Source organism: Halichoerus grypus, chromosome 10, assembly GCF_964656455.1.
Source record: "Halichoerus grypus chromosome 10, mHalGry1.hap1.1, whole genome shotgun sequence".
NCBI lineage: Eukaryota > Metazoa > Chordata > Mammalia > Carnivora > Phocidae > Halichoerus > Halichoerus grypus.
The window spans coordinates 100,455,769-100,477,988 of record NC_135721.1 but is presented as its reverse complement, the minus strand read 5'-3'; the positions used below and the strand labels follow the sequence as shown (position 1 = coordinate 100,477,988).

At 38.0% G+C, this 22,220-nt stretch overlaps 2 protein-coding genes across 8 annotated transcripts in view; one reads left to right on the top strand and one right to left on the bottom strand.

Moving 5' to 3' along the window:
- The window catches only part of ESF1 (ESF1 nucleolar pre-rRNA processing protein), a 63,043-nt gene extending 59,143 nt beyond the window's left edge, over positions 1–3,900 (bottom strand). The window contains exons 1-2 of one of the 2 annotated variants that reach the window (XM_036083808.2): positions 3,792–3,900; positions 1,526–2,210 (exon numbers count right to left, since the gene is read on the bottom strand). In XM_036083808.2, the coding sequence (XP_035939701.2) occupies positions 1,526–2,168 (643 nt within the window). In that variant the 5' untranslated portion in view covers positions 2,169–2,210; positions 3,792–3,900. Of the gene's footprint in view, positions 1–1,525; positions 2,211–3,548; positions 3,762–3,791 lie in introns of those variants that run through there. The other variant, XM_036083809.2, reaches the window with a different exon arrangement.
- Positions 3,901–3,924: 24 nt separating this feature from the next.
- NDUFAF5 (NADH:ubiquinone oxidoreductase complex assembly factor 5) overlaps positions 3,925–22,220 on the top strand; it is a 34,948-nt gene continuing 16,652 nt past the window's right edge. For 3 of the 6 annotated variants that reach the window (XR_013441941.1, XR_013441942.1, XM_078056921.1), the window contains exons 1-7: positions 3,925–4,208; positions 6,876–6,916; positions 9,973–10,036; positions 11,264–11,311; positions 12,754–12,857; positions 14,426–14,465; positions 17,172–17,369. Coding sequence is in view for 4 of the 6 variants with exons in the window: in XM_078056921.1 (XP_077913047.1) it covers positions 3,987–4,208; positions 6,876–6,916; positions 9,973–10,036; positions 11,264–11,311; positions 12,754–12,857; positions 14,426–14,465; positions 17,172–17,369 (717 nt within the window). In the remaining 2 variants the exon portion in view is untranslated. The remainder of the gene's footprint in view (positions 4,209–6,875; positions 6,917–9,972; positions 10,037–11,263; positions 11,312–12,753; positions 12,858–14,425; positions 14,466–17,171; positions 17,370–22,220) is intronic. The other 3 variants (XM_078056920.1, XM_078056919.1, XM_078056922.1) reach the window with 3 other exon arrangements.

Sequence of the window (22,220 nt, the reverse complement as noted above, 5' to 3'; positions counted from 1 at the left end):
AATTTTAATCAGCTCAGTAAACAAGTAAGCATGAACCAGAATCAGATGTTTCTTAGTTCCAAACAATCTTTTCTAGTTGTATTACCCGCTTACCCCTTCAGAGACCTTATTATCTAATCAAATGGGAATACTGATTTCTTCTGAACATATCCAACCATATCTTTGCTCAAAAAGTCCATTCTATACAGAGTGCTCTGGTCTCTCAATTTACTTTTTCCAAACCTTATGGTACTTCCCCTAAGAATTTTTCTCTGGTTACCATATCTTGAGTGACCTCTTCCTCTGAATTCCCATAGCCCTCTGCTAAACATCTTTTATGGCACTTACTATTATTTTATTATATTACAGATCTAATTTCTTCCACTTTAGATATGTGGTGTCCAGTATGTAACCTGCAGCCACATGTGGCAACTGAGCACTTATAATGTGGCTCGTCCAAATTTTATACTTGAGATTAGTATGAAAATAGAATGCAAACTATGCCATTAAAATTTAAGTTGATTACGCATTAAAACAGTTTTTTGATGTATTAGAGTATGTTAATAAAATTAATTTCGCCTGTTTTTTTCACTTCTTAATGTGTCAACTAGAAAATTCAAAATTACACATTTTTTATTGGACAGTGCTGCTTTAGGCTGGTGCCACTGTAGAGTTTAGCAGGCTTTTATTTGCAATACAGGATCTTGGGAAGGGCTGAAATCAAGATCAAATCCACTCAACAAGCTATGCACCTTGCAGAGGTGCTGTGTCTGCTCAGGCGGAATAAACCTACTGCTTCACTCAAAGATGCTGTCCCTTACCAAACGGTGAAGTCTAAGAGTTCTATGTATCCAAAAGGGCATAAATTTTTCTTTTTTTTTTTTTAAAGATTTTATTTATTTATTTGACAGAGACACAGCTAGAGAGGGAACACAAGAAGGGGGAGTGGGAGAGGGAGAAGCAGGCCTCCCGCGGAGCAGGGAGCCCGATGCGGGGCTCGATCCCAGGACCCTGGGATCATGACCTGAGCCGAAGGCAGACGCTTAATGACTGAGCCACCCAGGCGCCCTTGGGCATAACTTTTTCTAATTTGCACAGGCATCATATAAGCTAGCAGTAGCCCCAAGATGGGGGACCATGTCTTACTCATGTTCTACCTGCCACATACTAGTTACTAAAAGTAGTTGAATGAAGGATGGATGAACACACAACTCTACTAGCCCTCTTCAGACACACCTCTTCTTACTATGTGATGACAACATATAACACTTTATCTGGTTAAAGAATATAGCTCTCACTAGTGCCTACCACAAATCAAAATCATTCATTAGCCTCAAGTTTTCCTCTCTTAGCCATTATGGCACCAAATAAAAGATTAATAATCATTTTATGGCATTTTTTTCTTTCACAGCTTTATACTCCCAAATAAGCATTTGATCATTCCCATTATACTATGAAAATACTATATATGCCTTCTTTAAAAAAAAAAATCAGTATAAAAATAAATAATGTAATCTCAAAGAACATATAATTCTTTCCAACCAACCTGATTGCATTTCTCTTCTTGTCTCAGAGTACTTGACCTTGGGAGATTTCACAATTTCAGAGGGGCCCAAGTCTCCTGTGCTTAGTTTTCCTTTGGGACATGAGTCTGTACAATGCTGAACAATGCTTTTCTTCTCTGTTGCACTTTTTTGTGTAAATTCTTCTCTGTCTTTCTTGGGACTTATTTTTGAATCTACCTTCTTAGATTTGCATGACTTTTTCATTTTCTGGATTCTGTCAGAGTTATATAAATCATTTTTATCTCCAGAATCCTTTTGATTAATTTTCTTGGTTTCTTTCTTTTTCTCCTCAACTAGATTTTTTGATTCTATTTTGTTGTTAGTCTGGGGTTTTTTCTTCTTCATTTTCTTTTGGTTCAGTGCTTTATCATCTTCATCAGATAGATCTGAATCAGAATCTGAAAGGTCATAAAAACGTTTCAAGTCCTCTGTAGTGCTGTGGTTGATGAGGCGTCCTCTTTTATCTACAGCATAATTCAATTTGAACCTTTTGTCATGAAACATTGCTCGAAACCTCTTGTCAATTTTGACTTTTCGATCCTTTTCTGGCATTTCCCAAAATCTTGGGTCTTTTGTAACCTTCCTAAACCGCTGGTCACTCATTATTTCTTGTTTGGATGCCATTTTTAAATGTCTGACTGGACAAATGCTTGAAGAAATAAAATCCTAAAAAGTAAAACAAATATTACAATAATGAAGGGTTAGTTAAAAAAGATGCTTCGGGAAAAAATGCTAATTCACAATATATTCTAAGTTAAATATAAATAAAAGTAACACATCCAATTTCATTTCCCAAACTTATTCTGAGTCACATACAGAAAAACAAAAACTATCAGAATATCCTCTTTTGATTATAGAGCATTTGGAGAAATAAATTTAAGACAAAACCAAGCAGAATTCCAGGGCTTTACAGAGGGAGACAAACGCTTACTAGCCAATTGCACTCACTTAGAATTTCTACATTTCTTTTTGTATACCTGTGTACCTGTTACAAGTTAAAAGCTAATGTAATCAAAAGTTTCCCAAGCCTCAGTTGGTCCTATTTCTCTTCACATTCTGGTCCCATTCTTTCTGTTAGTCCTTACTTCATGCTACTATTCTGATCAGCCCTTAGTTCTACAAGGCTAGTCTCCTAACTAAATAGACTCAAATCAATTCAGATTCAGCTCACAAAATTCCCTCTTTAAATCCGACCATCCTTCAAAAACCATGTAAATTTTCATCCCAGTTATTAATAAACATCTCTTCTCTGTATAATTTCTTATTCTATAAGTAAGGCCCATATGGGCTGGTTCTCCCCAAAACATAATTAGACTCTGTGTGTGTGTGTGTGTGTGTGTGTGTGAGAGAGAGAGAGAGAGAGAGAGAGATTAGTATTGTTCCCTTGAAAACAGTAAGGGTTTAGCATCTCGATTTGATTTTTGCAGAGCTAAGAGTCATTGATTTTTTTTTTTTTTTTAAGATTTTATCTATCCATTTGTCAGAGAGAGAGAGAGAAAGAGAGAGCGCGCACACAAGTAGGGGGAGCGGCAGGCAGAGGGAGAAGCAGGCTCCCCCGCTGAGCAAGGAGGCCATGGGGCACTGGATCCCAGGACCCTGGGATCATGACTGGAGCCGAAGGCAGACGCTTAACCGATGAGCCACCCAGGCGTCCCAAGAGTCATTGACTATTAAGAACAAAAAGGAACTGATCAAACAGGGTAGCAGTGTTTTGTTCTGAAAGCAAGGCTTATATTTTTTTCCTTAAATTTGAAAACAATTTTTTATACGTCAAAAAAAGACACATAGGTTTCAATGATGCACTTATACAGGTAAGCATTTACCCCTCTGAACAAACAGGGAACAAGGTAGGTACCATCTCATCCAACTATTAGTGACAATGCATATGTATGTTTACAACGAAAGCATTCGATAAACGTCAGATATTCAGACAGAGATGGGTGACCTGACCTCACCTTCCGACGCCCACCTTCAACTCCACAGCCCACTCTTCCTTCTACCCACCCTCTAAAGCGGAGAACACCAGGGTGGTCCTAGAACGGCGATCTCCTTCCTAACCCCAAACCTCAGGGCACAGCTACTGGGCTGAGGTCCCTCGACAGGACCCTGGAGAGGACCAAGGAAGTCTAAAAAATGACACTGGAATGGCAAAGAAAAGGGCGCAACCCCTCATGAATCCAAAGGAGACCCTGTCAAAGACTGGTTCGGCACCCTCCACCGCCGTTCTTGAAACCCAAATCCACTAACCTCCTCCGAGCTCTCGCCGAGTCTCACGTGCGACACACACCCACAATCCTCCGCGTGACGCTCCGCCGTGATGGCAAGAGAACTGGTCCAAACTACTTCCCCTTTCCCCTCCGCGGCGATCTCCGGCGCAGGCGCCGGAGCCGCGGTGGCGCATGCGCAAGATAAGTGCAGCGGCCAGTGGCGTCACCGCTGGACATGGTGGGGCTGGGCGGTCTCTGGCGCTTGTGGCGGCGACCTCCTGCAGCGGGGGTCCCAGCAGAGAACCTCCGCTTCAGGAAGGTCGCCTCCGGCGTCTCTCCCCCGGGCAGCACCTCGCCCAGAGCACTAAATATCTTCGACCGGGATTTGAAGAGGAAACAGAAAAACTGGGCGGCCCGGCAGCCTGAGCCGATGAAGTTTGACTACCTGAAGGAGGAGGTGAGCCCGCGGGGCAGTGAGGGAGGGCGGCGCCGACCTCTGGCGCCGGTTCGGGGGCTCCGGCCAGGTCCCAGCCGACCCCAGCTGACTCCACCCGCCGGGTGACCTTGAGCAGCTGCACTGCCTGTCTCAGCGTCTACTGTAATCACTGAAGGGGTGGGTGAGGATATTTGTAAGGTGCTATTCATTCATTCATTCATTCAGCAAATATCGCTTGAGTTACAGCTCTGTCCTGGGCGGAGTAAGACCGCTACCCTCAGGAGGTTTCATTCTTGGGGGCGTCGGTGAACAAGAAATGTAATTTCAGCCAAAGAAGTAAGGTGAGGTACTAAAGTGAAGTAGTATAATGACTGCGATGGTCAGAGAAGGCCGCTCAGGCAGACGACATGATGAGGAATTAGGCAAGCTAAGATCTGGAGGGAATAGCCTTATAAGCAAAGTGAAGGACAAGTGAAGAGTTTCTGAGGCGGAAAGGACCTTGTTGATGCCTCCAGTGAAGCTTCGGTGAAGGAGAGAGTGGGAGAGGAGGTCGGGGAAGGCGCAGGTTATTAGGGCTGTAGATAAGAACTTTGGATTTTCTCGTCTAACTGAACTGCCCATTCAGTATGGTAATCTCTGACCACATGTGGCTATTGAGTGCCTGAAATGTAGCTAGTCCAGTTGAGATGTGCTGGATCTGTAAAATACACTGCATTTCAGTGACTTAGTGTGAAAAAAGGATGCAAAATATTTCATTAACAGCTTTTTTTTAATCTTGATTACGTGTTGAAATTGTAGTTTTGTTATATTGGGCTAAGTAAAATATGTGAAGAATAATTTCTCCTGTTCCTTTTTACTTTTTAAAAGTGGCTATTAGGGCGCCTGGGTGGCTCAGTCGTTAAGCGTCTGCCTTCGGCTCAGGTCATGATCCCAGGGTCCTGGGATCGAGCCCCGCATCGGGCTCCGTGCTCCGTGGGAAGCCTGCTTCTCCCTCTCCCACTCCCCCTGCTTGTGTTCCCTCTCTCACTGTGTCTCTCTCTGTCAAATAAATAAATAAAATCTTAAAAAAAAAAAAAGTGGCTATTAAAAAATTAAAATGACACATATGGCTCTCATTGTTTTTCTATTGGTCGGTTCTGTTCTAGAAGAATGTGAGCCTGTTGAATGGGTTTTTTGTTTGTTTGTTTGTTTGGGGGGGAGGGGAGAGTCAACCCTGGGGCTAGATCTCACAACCCTGAGATCATGACCTGAGCCAAAATCAAGAGTTGGTCACTTAACCGACTGAGCCATCCAGGCGCCCCTAGCCTGTTGAATTAAGCAGTGGAGTGATAGGATCTGATATATGTTTTAGGAAAAGTAACTAAGATAAATTAAGATCTCAGATTTGTGCTTGTTTGAAAGACCTCTTCCTCTGTCCAGGTGGACTAGAAACTGAGGGTTTCTACTCTCTGGACACACAGCACCAAGTTCAGGCCTAAGTAAATGTTTCTTTGGGGATGAAGCAAAATTGAAGTTAAGTGTAGTGAACTCTTTAAAGCCGAAGCAAGAAACAGTTTTTGAGGTCTGTGCAAGCTTGGCCTGACCAGATGATGATTGTGTTCATTCTTAGGGTTCATAATGAATGACATGTACTTAGAAGATGTATATTTCTAACCACTCTTCTCCAAGCAAAGCATGTAGATCCGGTATACCTCTTTCCCTTCCCCCACTACCCCCCAAAGCAAATACACATATGTTCTGAACTTCCAAGTCCTAATAGAAACTCTGGGGTGTTTATGAAAGAATAGTAGAGTGTGAGGACTATTTCTCACATCTTTATTCCTGACAGATGAAGCTAGCCTAGCAAAAAGGAAGCACCTACCTTATGGCCTCTTTTAGATTGGGATGGGATTGGGGAGAACAGCATAAAGTGCAATTTCTTCAGATTTGGCTGACTTTCTAATTTGCACATGTTCCTTGGAAAAGTTGTTTACTTGTTTAGTAGTTCCACAGAATTTCTTAGGAGTCTTTATAGATAATAGAGTTTTTTTGTTTGTTTTGTTTTGTTTTAAAGATTTTATTTATTTGACAGAGAGAGACAGCGAGAAAGGGAACACAAGCAGGGGGAGTGGGAGAGGGAGAAGCAGTCTTCCCGCTGAGAAGGGAGCCCAACGCAGGGCTCTATCCCAGAACCCTGTGATTATGACCTGAGCTGAAGGCAGACGCCCAACAGCTGAGCCACCCAGGTGCCCCCAAATAATAGAGTTTTAAAGTGATCTTTATACATTGATCTGTAATAAACCCTAGCTAACAACATTTTTTCACTTTCATAGACCTCATGCTAATATCTGTGGACAATAATGTATCTGTTATGCTCCTGTTGCTTCTTATCCTTGTAATCTTATATAGAACATACAATGTAAAGGCCAAATATATACATATTCATGAATATTTAGTCTTGGATTCATTAAATGGACTTCTGAAGTAATTTGCCTGAATTTGTTTCCTGGGATAGTTTAATTTATGGTGTTTATAATTTATGGTCAAATTTATATAATTTGTGGTCACATTGAAAATGGGATAGTGAGAAGTACTTATCAACATGTTGAAACATAAGTAACATGTGGATTATTGAATATAAGAAAAAGTGTTGCTTCTCTTTTAAACCTACTCAACTTGTATACATCATTGCTGCTTGTAATCCTTCAGGTTGGAAGTCGGATTGCAGACCGTGTGTATGACATAGCCAGGTAAGTAATGATTATCATAATAAAATACAATTAACTTTTGGCTGAAGATTCAAGAGATTGAATGCTGAGAGCTTAATGTCTTGAATGGCAGAATCTGGAGGAATTTATTACCGGGATTAGTGATTTTAATCACACTCTTAAGTCTCTCCTTTTTTTTTTTTTTTTTTTTTATTTGAGAGAGAGAGAGAGAGCAGAAGCACAGGGAGAGGGAGAAGCAGACTCCCCACTGAGCAGGGAGCCTGATGTGCTTGATCCCAGGACCCTGGGATCATGACCTGAGCCAAACACAGATGCTTAACTGACTGAGCCGTCCAGGCACCCCAAGTCTCTCCTTTTTTATGTCTGGAGAGCAAGTGTTCTTTTTTTTTCCTTTTTGCCAAAAAAAAAAAAAGAATGAATAGAAGTACAACTCAGATCTTTTCTATGAGCCTGAATGACTGATCCAGTTTCATTTGGCTAAAAGCCAGTAATGAAAACATTGCTCCAAAAATGGAGGTAAAAATTGACCACCTGTCAATTTTTAAGATTTAATAAACCTAGCTTTAAAAGTTTAACTACAATTAACAACAGAATCTTTACTATCTCAGTGAAGGAAATCTACCTAGATTTGTTCCCCACTCAGGTTATATGAAACTTTGGCCATTTTATCTTAAGTATTGTTAATGGCAGTAGGGTTCTATGACAATTACGTAGAGGCAGATTTGAGAAGAGAACACTTTAATGAAGTATTAAAACCTTGATGAATTCAATGCTCTGTATTAGGCATAACAATTTTACAAATTCAGGTTTACAGCTGTGTGGCAGGAACCACATAAATAATGGTTAAATAATGTCTTTACTGTAGAATTGTTCTGTGATGTTAGCAAATCACTTTTTTGTGCTCTTTTGTTTAAAAGACATCCATTAATTAGACCAACATGGGATGAATTTATTACATTTGTTTATAAAAAGGGGAATTTTTTTAAAATCAAAAACTCAAGTCATTTTTTAGAAATATTCTTGCTACTTAAAAGAATCTTGGGATGAATTAATTTCATATGGTAAAAAATGCCTCATTGTTACAAATAATCACCCCCATTTCATCTGTTTTATTCCATTATTTTAAGGCTCTGAAACAAATAGCTAGTTCTGTGTACTGCAGCCATTCATTTGTCTGGATTTTAGGCCATTTATTAAAAATGAAACATTAAGTTTTCCAAATCAGTATGGATTTTATAATCTTTTTATGTCATAGTACTGAGCAAAACAGATCTACAGAGAGACCTGTGATTATGGCTAAAAGCATGTCTTAAACTAACATTAACTCTTTAGAACTAAATTATTAAAAATACCAGTCTAAAAAAATACCAGTGTAAATGCCCTTGCACTAACATTCTATTGTTACAAAGTATAGTTTATATTGTCCACACTGATGTTTTGTTGATTCTTAAAAAACTAACCCCACAGATTATTAAATGTCTTATTTGTGGTATCTGAAGTCCATTTAATACTGTTATAATCTGGGGACTGCTGGGTGACTCAGTTGGTTAAGCGTCTGCCTTCGGCTCAGGTCATGATCCCAGGGTCCTGGGGTTGGGCTCCCTGCTTAGTGGGGAGTCTGCTTCCCCCTCTCCTTTTGCCCCTCCCCCGACTCATGTGCACTCGCTCACACTCTCTCTCTCATGAATAAATAAATCTTTTAAAAAAACTGTTATAATCTGTGGTAGTAACAACTTATAACCAACTTCTGTTGAGCATTTGTACTGTGCTAGATACTTTAAATGCACCATTTCATAAAATTCTCTTGAGGGAGGTAGTAACTTTTCCATTTTATAGATGGGGAAACAGATTCAGTAAGATTAAATCACTTGTCCATGGTCACAGAGCCAATAAATTACAGGCCCAGAATTCTAAATCATGTCTTTCTGATCCCAAAGCTTGTGTACTTTACCATGTCATACTGCCTATGTTCACAATCAAGATAGAGGGCATTATGTAAATAAATGGTTCTTTCTCACCACCAGTTCTTCAACTGTGTACTGGTGGTCTATATTTTTGACATAAGTTTTTAACAGAAATTGAAAAAGGACTGCCAATTTTGTTTCCAATATAAAAAATGTTATTCGTGGATAAAATTTTAAGTTTTCTTGTCATATGAAATTGGCTTACAATTAGATGTGTGAACTGGTTTTGTATGACATATATTTAGAGGAGGCAATGTAGTATGGGGGATAATAATTCTGGGTCAAAATTCTGACTAACTGAATTCAAGTTCTGACTACTGCTTATTAGTTGAGTGACCTTGGGTTGACTTACTTTGAACACTTAGCACATTGCTTTGAACCTGCTAAGATTTCTTTTTTTTAAGATTTTATTTATTTATTTGACAGAAAGAGAGAGAGACAGTGAGAGAGGGAACACAAGCAGGGGGAGTGGGAGAGGGAGAAGCAGGCTTCCCGCTGAGCAGGGAGCCCGATGCGGGGCTCGATCCCAGGACTCCAAGATCACAACCTGAGCCGAAGGCAGATGCCCAACGACTGAGCCACCCAGGCGCCCCAAACCTGCTAAGATTTCAGTAAAAGTTAGCTACTGTTTAGTTGGTGTTTTGTTTTGTTTTTAGTTTAACATGTTAGTATTTCATGGTATTTTACATGATGATTTTTAAATTATCTGCTGCTTCAACAAATTTGAGAAAAAGGGATAATTAAGTTCCTGACAATTCCATGCCGATATTTTCATGTTAATTTAGGTTAGCTTCTTTTCATTCTTTATTTGTACATATTATTAAATTAAAATATCCCCACTAAATTTGTTCTTTGAATCCACATCATGGAGCAACCTCATGGAAAGCCAGTTGACTGTGAGGTCCTGTGAATGTCTGGACTAGATAGACTTGCTCCTTCAATATGTTCTCTGGTAGAAACAGCTTATAAGGTGAGGCAGAAAAGGCAGATGATGTAACTTTTTGAAAGTTGTGTTCATTAAAATGTTTTTACTTAAGAAAAATTAGTTTTTAGTAATTGTTTTGTGGACTGTGTTATTACAGACAAAACATAACTTCTGTATCTATTTTTTAGAAATTTTTCCCTTGCTTTGGATGTTGGTTGTGGAAGAGGTTACATAGCACAACATTTGAATAAGGTATATGTATTCAATGACTTAATTTACTTTAAGAAATAAACTTGACTATTTTTACAGAAAGTCTTCCTTAATTCAGTTTGTATCATATTTAGATTTTGATTATATCAAACTTACTAAATTTTTTTTAAATTGACAAACACTACAACTCGGGGCACCTTTTTTTTTCTGAAGCCTGTAGTTAAACATTCACCTGCGCACCAGTTGCACTTGACTAGTTAGCAGTGACCAGGCAATAATAGGGTACCTTTTCCAAGTTGTGGACAGGGAAGTTCTTTAAGAAGGGAGTGTGCATGAAGTAGAAAGGATCAGAAGGAGGGGAAGCAGAGTAGAAAGTACTGAAGAAGTTTCTAGGAGACCACCAACAGTGCTGGACTTCAAAGAGGTCAAGTAAGGTAGGACTGAAAGCAGACACGCTGTTGTTGATTAGGTCGTTAGTAATCTTTATAAATAGTGTTGTTAGAGCAGTGAAAGTGGGAATAGGTTACCAAGAATTGAGGAGAAAGACATTAATGAGAACTGGAGTTGTAGATTGCAAACAGAACTGGAAGGTAGTTAGAGGTGAGGGGAGATTGGGAGGCTTATGCCTGTTTCAAGGTAAGGGAAAGAGACACAGAATACAGAGATGGAAGATTAATAGAGATGGTGATGGGCGGAGCGGAATCCTGGAGAAAAGAGCATAGTGGAAGGTGTTAATCTGGGAAAGAAATGGTGCAGTGCTCTTGGAAGGAAGAAAGAAGAGACGAAACAGGGAAAATCAAACCAGTGAGCTCCCCTTCTCCCCAAGTGTCTGTGTTTATTAAGTCTTTCTTTTGTAAACTCTTTGAATGAACGGCTGAAAGGTAGGAAAACTATCCAAGTCTTTTGTGGCCCAGGAATGGGGACTAGCTCTCAGCATGTTGTGCTATGGAAAAGTTAACACGTAAGCCTTATTCCAGTGGAGTGAACTAAAGAGGTTGATTACTCACACCTATGTTGTGTATTTTATTAAATATAGTTAAATGTGTTAAATATAGGCATGGTTGCATATATTTAAGTCTGTGTAACTTACTATATGTTATTATAGCTAATTGTTTACCATACTGGTTTTAATGCAGAAAAATACCCTTACAAAGCTGAAAATAACTCTATGATTGCCACTTTCTCGTTTAGCAGTTTCAACAATTATTTTGTTTTGTTAGTGGGTTTTTGTTTGTTTTGTATTATCTGATTAACTTTATTCCATTGCAGGAAACTGTTGGAAAGTTTTTCCAAGTAGACATTGCAGAAAATGCTTTGGTAGGTGGCTCTATAACACTATTGATTTCTTATCTCTTGGTTTTATTTTTAGATTTTATTTTTATTTCCTTCAAAATGAAAATAGCTTTTTTTTTTTTCTGATTATGTATAACACATATAAAGAATTAAACAGTACAGGAAATGTAAAGGGGAAAGAAAATATCATCCCTGGTTCCACCATTCAGGGGCAACCACGGGTGACATTTTGATCTCCACCTTTGCAGATGTAGAACTGTCTCCCAACATATAATTTTATACAAATGGTAATAATGGTAACATGCCATGTTTTTCACAGGGTATCATTCTTTTATATCAATGAATGATATATGTACACACAAATTCCACCTTTTTAAAAGGCTGTATCGTATTCCAATATAAGAATATTCCATGGTGTATTTGGCTAAATTTCTATTGAAGGACAGTTCTATTTCTAGTTTCTTAATAACCAGCACTGTGAAGAACATCCTTATATAAAGCAACTTGGTACATTTGATTTATTTTTCTCCCTGGAAATAAATTCCTATACATCAGACTACTGTTAGGAGCACTGGGTGTTATACGAAAACAATGAATCGTGGATCACTACCTCAAAAAATAATGATGTATTGTATGGTGACTAACATAACATAATAAAATAAAATTTAAAAAAAAAAGAAAGAATAATATTATATGAAAGCACTTTTTCTCTTCTTTGGCGGGACTGGGCCATTTTTTCTGTCTTTGTCGGTTTGATAGGCAGAAAGTAGAATCTTACTGATAGTTTTATTTGCACTTTGAATGCAGCCAAGTAGCTATTGATGTCTTTGGGCTTTTGGTATTTCTTAATTTGTGAATTTGTAAGTAATTTTGTGATGTGCCTATACCTGCACTGTTGCCTTAGTGTGTGCTTCCTCTGGGTAGTTTTAAGAGTTTGTTTTTTTAGGGATATTAATTTCATCATCTATGTTGTAAATATTTTCCAAAGTGTGTTGTTTACGTTGTTTATGGGTTTTTAGAAGTTTTTGATTAATTTATCATCACATAGATCAGTCTTTTCGTTTACAGTTCCTGGCTTTTGAGTCATGTTTGCTTAAAGTGTTACCATCTTAAGAGTATAAAAATGTTTACCCATAATTTCATCTAGTACTTTTATGGCTTCAGTTATTCCACTGAAACTTTCAGCTTTCTGAGATTTGTTTTGGTGTGAGATGGGTATCCTATTTATATTTTTCCAAACCATTAGCCAGTTTTTGTGGCTGGTCTTAGTTCTCATTTAAGAAACACTTCTTGAGCTTCTCTGTGGCTGTTTTGGTTTTTTTTTGTTTGTTTGGGGTTTTTTTTTTTTTTTTTGGTAGGGATAGAAACTGCCAAGTAAATATAACATTGACTAAATTTAACAATGATTGCATTAGTAACAGATTTTCTCTGAATGTATTTTGAACTTTTATTTTTTTAACCACTAGAAAAATATCTTAGAAATGGAAATTCCTACTGTTAGTGTTTTAGCTGATGAAGAGTTCCTTCCCTTCAGAGAAAATACATTTGACCTGGTGGTTAGCAGTTTAAGGTTGGTAATCCATTTGTACTTCTTAAAAATGTATGTTATAAATAACTTACGGTATACAGTTTTAATATTATTGGGTAAAGAAAATAGATAATGGAGTAAATTCTTAATAACTTTTTTAAAGTCACAAACCAGTTTTCTTAGTTTATAAACTGTAAGATTTCTCTGGTAAAGAATTACGAATTATATGCTCCCTAGTGGAGATGATATGATATATAGTACCTTAACTTTTTTCTCCCCAACTTTTTTTCAATTTGCTAAAGCTCATCTGTGATACAGGGGTTTTCCTCCCCAGTATACATAACTTAGTATCCATATTGATGAGGGCAGGAGTTGGAAAGAGTATACTGGCTCCAACATTCAAATATTAGAGCACTCTTATAAACTCAGTCTGGCAAGTAAGGAAAAGCTAGTAGTTCCTTCAACTTCAGTTTTTCTCCCACACAGAAATATGGTCCTTAAGGTTATATTTTCCCATTTGTGCTTCCTACCATGTCCCTGCACATTGATTACACAAACATATAAATGTTTATTGAATAGATTATAATACACGAGGCTCTGAGCTAGATGCTTTGGGGAAATAGAAACATGAATGCAGACAGGCATCCCGTCCTCAAAGAACTCAGCATCTAATAGGGAAAAATAAAAGTCTGTGTGTAACTTTATTTCCCCTATCTTGTTTTATAGTCAGATTTTCTTTCAAAGATTCAAAATGCTCTTCATGTCAGCTCAGCCCTTTGGTCGCTGTTTTTAGGGTGACCAGTCACTGTGGTTCACCCAAGACTTTGCTAGTGTTAGCACTGAAAGGCCTATATCCCAGGAATGCCTCATTCCCAAACAGTTGCACTTTAGCTGTTTCCTTCAGTGAGTTTGTAATTTCTTCCATACTTTTTAAGGTATGCTGGGCAAATTTAGAAAATTATTCACATTCTATCATGAAATGAAAAACATTACAGAGAATGTTGGTCTAAGGGAAAGAGCCCCGGGCGGGGAGTTAGAATGTGAGTTTTAGCTTTTCTGCTTTCTGTTTGCAAGTACCTAATTCTGTTGCTTTCAGTTTCCCCATAAGTATGATAGAGCTTGTGATATGACCTTCTTAATTTCTAATGTATCTAATAATTGTTAGAAAGCATCATGAAAGATAAATGTGAGCTTAACAGTATGGTTTGAAATGGGTATTCAGTGCTATCCTGGAAGTCAGCATAGGAGGATGCCACCTCTGTCAGGAGAGTATGACCAAACTTTACAGAGACTATGATTCTTGCCATCACATATCACCATGCACTGGTAGGGGGTGAGTAGAGGCAAAAAAAAATGCAAGAGATTTCCTAAATTAAGTTCTAAATACTATATAGTATTTATAGTACTGTAACATTTTCTCATGTCACAGAAGGAAGGTTTTCCCCAGGAATATTTTTTGCTTTAAAACTTGTATGAAAACAATCAGTGAATTTTGATATGCAATTTTAGACTTCAAAATTAATACCTTTTTGATGGCTTTTCTTTATATGAATGATAATTATACTAATTATATGAATTAAGCTAAAACCAAAATGTTATTAATATTCTAGTTTACACTGGGTGAATGACCTTCCTAGAGCGCTTGAACAGGTAAGAAATTCTCTAATAGCCTGTATTATTTTATTATTAGAAACTTCTAAATATTTCTGTTTTTATCAGAATCTTCCAAATATTTTCCATTTTATACTTCTGATAGTTGGAAATGAAAGCAAATCAAGTATTTATTATCTTCTGTGGGCCAGATACACTTGGTGCCCTTTGGCATATTAAGAAGTACATTGAGTGACTCCCTTGCCTAGGAATTCAAGAAATCTAATTATGGAGATGTTTTAAATATTTATGAAAAGTTATACAAAATGATTTGGACAAAATGATATTAACATCACATTGATAAAAGACATTTTCTGTGTGGGTCCCTTTTCTTAATTGCCTATAAATTTTGTGTGGGTAGGAACCTATTGGTTCATATTTGTATCTTCCCTGTGCCTTATAATTAGAGAGTGTGAGGTATGTTTGTTGGGTAGCATTTATCAATGAACTGGTGAAGAGTAGGTAAAAAGCACTGTGTTCAGAAGAGGGAAGGAGATCACGGTGGCTTGGAGTAGCCTAGGAGAGCTTCAAGAACAGGGAATTACTTTAGCAGGGCCTTAGAGAATAGGTCAGATTTGGGGTGGGAAGGCAGAATCACAGGATAGGTGGGAGATATGAGAGCCTCAGAAGCATGAAGGGACAGAGAGGAAGCCTCTTTGGAGATTAGTATAGTACTGGGAGATAAAGTATCTTGGGACCAGATTTAGGAAGATTTGGGTAACAGATTAAGGAATTTAGAGTTCATTCTTTATGCAATTCAGAGCTGCTGTGGAGGATTTTGAAGAGGAAAGTGACATGTTTAAAAGGCCGGCAGGCAGGATAACTACCATATCTTAAGCACACACTGTTTGCCAATCACTGTGCCCTGCTTTATATGTGCATTAAATAAATAACTCTGTAAGATGTCTTCATTTTGCTACTTGGAAAACTGATGCCAGAAGTTTTGGTTCAATTAAAGAGACTGCTTCCATCATCCAAGCATGAGAGAAACTGAAGCTAGGTGACAGTGCCAGGAGTTAACAGGAAGAGAGAGTATTTGGGACTCTGTAAAGGAAGAATCAACAGTTTGGTGGCTGGTTAGATCTGAAGATCAGAGACAGGGAGGAGTCCAAGCTCATCTTAAAGTTTTGAGTCTGGATGCCTGAGAGAATATTTAGTAAAAGCAGGGGAAAGAATGGTAATGATCAGATAAAGGGAATGGAAAATGGTACTTGACAGAAATATGGCAATTGGAGAGGGGAGTGGGTTTGAGAATAAGTGTGTGTGTGTGTTGGTTGTGTTGGGAGGGTGAGTTTGCCAAGAGACAAATATCCATGGCACAGGCAGATGAAAATGAGTTTAGAGTTCTGGGAAGATGTCCAGGCTAAAGATAGTGATTGGAAATCATCCTTGTGAAATCCATGGGAATCGATAAGCCCCTCTGAGGTAGAAAGAAGCTGCAGAGAGCTGAGGACTGAATTTTAGATCCCTGCTATATTACAGTTTGGTGACAAGGGAAGGAAGCAACACTAAAGGGGCAGAAGGGAAGAAAGTGAAGATTTTATAGTTTGCTTATATACTGTTTTGTAATTGCTTCATAATTTATTAAATATAAATTTAGGATGGATACTTTGATGAGAGAGCCTACTATGATTTGGGGTTTACTTCAGAATCTACCTTCTCCTGTAATGTTCCTTATTGTTGAGAATGGTCCATCAAATCTACTTCCAGATGGTGGTTCTAAGAGAGTCAGTGAGTAAACATTTGTGATTCTGGAAGCCATTACAGGCACTGTTTTGCTTGAGTTATCAATTAAAAATTGCTTTCGTTTTAAAGTTGGAAAATAAGTTAGTTACTTCTCCTTCAAGGAAACTAATGTTTGACTAGGTTAATCTTGTGAATCACAATAATTTCTGTATAAATTAGCTTTTTCTGCTAAAAAGCCACCCCAACTTAATGGTTTAAAACAGCAGTTTACTTAGCTCAGGATTTTGTGGATTGGGTGGGAGTTTGGGTTGGCCTTAGATAGGAAATCCTTCTGGCTCTGGCTTGGCTCACAAAGCCAGTGTCTGTGATCTGCTGCTAGACTGTCTTGAAGCTGGCCTCTCAAGAATGGCCTTAGCTGGGGTGTCTGAGTGATCTCTGCTCCTCAGGTGTCTCACCCCTCACTGGGCTGGCTCAGGCTTGTCCACAGCATGGTGGCAGCACAGGGACTCGTGGAAGGCCATTTCAGACTTCTCTGTGACACTGGCATACTGCCACAGCAGGTCACAAGGCTGTCCCAGATTCAGGGAGAGGGGAAGTAGACTTCAAATTTTTAATGGGAGTTGTTTGATGGGGGTGACATTTAAAGGGCGCAGTAGAGGTTTGTGATTTTTTGCAACCTACCACACTTTAAATTTTTTTCTTTCAGTATTTTTCCCATTATAAAAGTAATTTGTGTCTATTATTAGAAAAGTTGAAAACATATAACATATTTTATAGGTATTAATACTATCAATGAATTATTGTCCATCTTTAAAATAATATATATGCTGCAGCAGTTTCTTTCTGACATTTGGTTGCCTTAGGTGTTACTTATTAAATTTTCTGATTATTTGACAAAATAAGAACTGTGATTGTAAAATATTGATTTAGACAGCATATATTTATTCTTTTAACATTTTTTATCCTAACTTTTTTTAGTATAAAATTTTAACTAATTTTGTTGTCTTGTATTTATTACAGATTCACTACGTTTTAAAACCAGATGGAGTATTTATTGGCGCAATGTTTGGAGGTGACACACTGTATGAACTTCGGTGTTCGTTACAGTTAGCAGAAACAGAAAGGGAAGGAGGATTTTCTCCACACGTTTCTCCTTTCACTGCTGTCAGTGACTTAGGACATCTGCTTGGGAGAGCTGGCTTTAATACACTGACTGTGGTAACTATCAAGAGAGTTGATTAATTCTCATTAACCCATTGATCACACAGTTCAGAAACAACTTCTCATTAGAGATCTGTAGGTATCGATGGTATTATGAAAAGGTTTTCACAGTTTTTCTCTCTTTTTAAATTTAGTTTGTATAAACACGTCTTGATTGATAAAGGTCGGAACATGAAATTTTTAGTATTTCTTACCTGAATATGTAGCTCAAAAAACCCAAACCTCAGTTAACAAGGAGATTGTTTTCCAAGACATACTACTACATTAGAATCTTTAAATCCAGAGTTATATGTAATATGAGAGAGTTCAGATAATGGGGAAAAGAGGATGTACGGGAGCATTTACAGCACTACCTCTACCACCAGCCCTCAACTGAAATCGTGCTGTATGAGGCAGAAATGAAGGTATGTGCATTTATGGTCAAGGGTAGAAAATGTAGGAAAGGGGGCTATACACCATTAGGGCTAGAGAGATCTGGAAAGAGGACCTATAGGCTGTCAGAAGAAACATGGAGTCAGCACGGTACAGTGATGGTACGGGGCATAGGAGTCTGACGGGTATAATTTGGTTCCTTGTCTTGCCCCTTTACTAGCTAGGGGAATTTGGGAGATTTACTTCACGTCTCTGAGCATTCATTTTTTTAAGAGAAATTCAAATGTTTCTCACCTCAGGTGGCTACTAGTATTAAGATAAAGGGTGTGAAGTGCCAGGACCATGGTAGATGCTCAATAAATATTTGCTCCTGCCTTCCTCTCTCCCCCTCCTCATACTCCTAGTACTTTGCCATCCAAGGCTTCCAACAGGGAGTCATCTGGACAGACAGTGGTTGCCCCTTCTAGCTCTTTTCATTAGCACAGTCATTCTAAAGGATTTTATTACTGCCTTCAGAGGTCAGTTGGGTAGACTTGCTATGATTTTCCAAACCCCTCAGGTTAAAAACACATCTCTATTCTAGAGGAAATAGGAATTTCCTGATGAAGAAAGCTTCTCATTGATCATAGGCTTAAGATTGAAATAACCATTTACGGAGAATTTTTTTTTTTTTTTTTTTTTAAAGATTTTATTTATTTATTTGACAGAGAGATACAGCGAGAAAGGGACACAAGCAGGGGTAGGGTCAGAGGGAGAAGCAGGCTTCCTGCCGAGCAGGGAGCCCGATGCGGGGCTCGATCCCAGGACCCTGGGACCATGACCTGAGCCGAAGGCAGACGCTTAACGACTGAGCCACCCAGGCGCCCCCATTTAAGGAGATTTAATGTGAATATATTTCATAAAGTCAACCAATCAAGAAAAGATTTCTAAGGCCAACCCAAACTCCCACCCAATCCACAAAATCCTGAGCTAAGTAAACTGCTGTTTTAAACCATTAAGTTGGGGTGGCCTTCCTTGTCTTGCTAGAAAGCACGGGGCATAGACCATAGTCCATGAGAGTCTCTGAAGTTGGAAAGGGGCCTCAAGAAGGGAAGAGACAGTAGGCTAGGAAATGACAGCAGCCCTCAAGATTTCACAGCTGTGTCTTTTGTAAACTGCTAATGGCCTGAGTCAGCAAAACAACAGTCGGCTGTTGGCAGCTGGAAAGGGGAAAGCTCTGCCTTGTGAGGGTGCTGCTTTGTAATTAAAGCAAACACTGGCAAATACAGGCAATTGTACAAGAGGGATCACTATATTTTTCACCGTTTTTTAATTATATAAGTAATAACACAAATACATTTTGGTCGTAAACATTAAACTGTAGAGATAAATTGGCAATTTGTCATTCCTCTTTAATCCCCCAAATCTTAGTTCTCTCCTTTGAGCCACGGTTCTCAAAATTTTGTTTTTAGGACCTTGCTACACACTTAAAATTATTGAGGACCTTAGAGAGCTTTTGTTATGTGGGTTATATCCATTAATATTAACCAAATTAGAAATTGAAACTGAATTTTAGTATTTATTAATACATTTAAAACTTAACAATAGTGTACCTATTATGTGTTAACATAAAACATCTAGTTTTTGTGGGGGAAGAAAGAAACTATTTTCCAAAAGAAAAAATTAGAAGAATGTCATTGCTTTACATTTTTACAAATTTCTTTAACGTATGACATAATAAAAGTGCTAAATTCTCATGCCTTCTGCAGTCATAAGACTGTCTATGAGAATATCACATGTCATGTAACTTAGGAAAAATTCAGTGTACTCATGAGAGACTGAGAGGTGAAAAAGCCAAATAGCATCTTAGTATTATTTTAAGAATAGTTTTGACTTTGTGGACCCCCAAAAGTGTGTCTTCTTGTGGTTTTGTATGGTTGTAAAGTGGACTGTGCATTTTAGAAAAATTTCTGCTGGAGCCCTGGGTGGCTCAGTTGGCTAGGTGTTTGACTTGATTTTGGCTCAGGTGAGGATCTCAGGGTCGTGAGATCGAGTCCCACGTTGGGCTCTGCACTCAGCACAGAATCTGCTTGAGATTCTCTCTCCCCCTCCCCCTGCTAGCACGTGCATGCTCAATAAATAAATAAAATCTTAAAATTTTCTGCTAAAAATGTTTAACCTAACATAGCACTTAAAATCCTACATTTCTGTTAGTTGGGAAATCTATTATGGAAATACCTTCTATATTCTTTAAAAAATGAACTGAATAACTCAAACATTAAGGTACAAAAATATTGGTGTGGAATCTTCTTTGTGGTTTATAAAAATTAATGATTTAATAATAAATATATACAAATTTGTTCCTTGATACATATACACTGTTTCTAATGTGCTGTATTAACATTGTATCATAATTCATTTTCTAAAAAATCCCATCCCAGAAGCTTATAAAATCAGTTACACAGGTTTATGTTGCATACAACATTAGGTATATCATTTTTATACTGCAGTGGATTTTTATTTTTAAAGTGAATTCAAGATTTGCCTGTTTACATTTATATGACTTTCCTAGTGAATTATTTTCAGAGTTGGTGGGCATTCTGAATGAGGCTCATTTCCTTTTAGAATAGAGTTGCCAGATAATATATTAGGAGAAAACTGCAGATATGGTCCATCTTAATTTGAATAAGGACTTTGACAAAGCTATTGTGGTATTCTTTTGATTGAGATGGAGATAGTGCTTTTAGTTTCATTGAAAGATTGTTTTTGAAGGATATTGCTTAATGGCTATTGTTTTTAATCTTATGATTTCTTTAAAAAATAGTTTCCTAAGGTAGAAAAATATAGAGAAGAAATTGACTACCCAGAGATGGTCTTATTAAAAAGAGCACATACAAACAACATGGTCATGCATATGTTAATAAGAAAAAGGAAATTTAAAAAATGTATAGATAGAATGAGATAAACAGAGCAGGTCTAAAGTGAAAAGAAGTCTCCTCCTCCTGACTTCTGATACGTGGTCCCTCTCCCCAAAGATGACCATTGTTGTGTGTATATCCTTTCAAAACAAATTTTTATCATAGACCACTATACAATTATGTCATTTAAACCTACATATGCACCAGTATATACCCTCTGTTGCTTTTATAAGCACTCTTCAGGGTTTTTTTAGTTAATAGCATACCTTTTTCTTTTTTTTTTAAGATTTTATTTATTTATTTGACAGAGAGGAGCAGAGGGAGAGGGGGAAGCAGACTCCCTGCTGAGCAGGGAGCCTGATGCGGGGCTTGATCCCCAAGACCCTGGGATCATGACCTAAGCCGAAGGCAGACGTTTAACGAACTGAGCCACCCAGGCGCCCTAGTTAATAGCGTATCTTGGAGATCTTCCCCTACAATATCTACCACATTTCCTAACAGCTGTATGGTATTTCATTAAGTAGATATACTTTAATCAGTTCTCTGTTAATGGACATTTAGATTATTTACAGCTAGTTTTTTGGTTTTTTATTGTTGTTTTGTTGCTATTTCAGTGCTGTAATGTATTTTCTTTCACATAATCTTGGCACATCTGTCAGGTCAATTTCTAGCAACAGAATTGCTGGGTCAAAGAATCTGTACCTTGAAATTTTGACAGATAGGGTCAGATGACTTTCCAAACGTAGCATCAATTTATATGCCCCATCAACAATATAAGAATATGGCAACTCTTGCTTATACTTTGTTTTGTATCTTTAAGATTAAAAATAGTGGTCATTTTGTTTTGCATTTGTCTGGGAATTAGAATGGCTTTTTTAAGATTTATTTGAGAGAGAGAATAAGTGGGGGCGAGGGGCAGAGGGAGAAGCAGACTTCCTGCGGAGCAGGGAGCCTGACGTGGGACTCGATGGGACCCTGGGATCATGACCTGAGCCGAAGGCAGACACTTAACCGACTGAGCTATCCAGGCACCTCTAGAATGGATGTTTTTGATAAGTGTTCTTTGGGCTTTATACTTGATTCTGTTCAACATTAAAGTCCAAAATCAGGAGGAATAATGAACACCGTAGATAAAGTTACAAAACACGAAAAGATCTAGACACTTCGAAAGTGGTTAATGCAAATAAGATGAAGGTTTAGTTACATGCAGCATTTTGATACCAAACTTGGGGGAAAAAAAGTATGTGTCCTGTATTTGGGGGCTAATTCCCAATATAGGGAATTTTTTACAGAGATCTAAAGATTAAGAATCTTTAGGAAGATTTCTCTTAGAATAGTGAATATTTATTCTGCAGTTTGACATTTTCATATATCAAGCATAAACCAGATGACATCTGTAAAGATTATGTGCTTAACACAGAATTTTATCACATCACAGCCCTGTGCTGGTTGGGCAGCTTATCTCCATCCCATAGTTGTGCCACCTGGCCCTTTCATCTTCTGAGGTTACCGCAGCCAAAGGGATGGCCTGGAAAAGCCCCACTAGTTTTTTATTACCTTGCTCTTTCCTTTCCTTTTG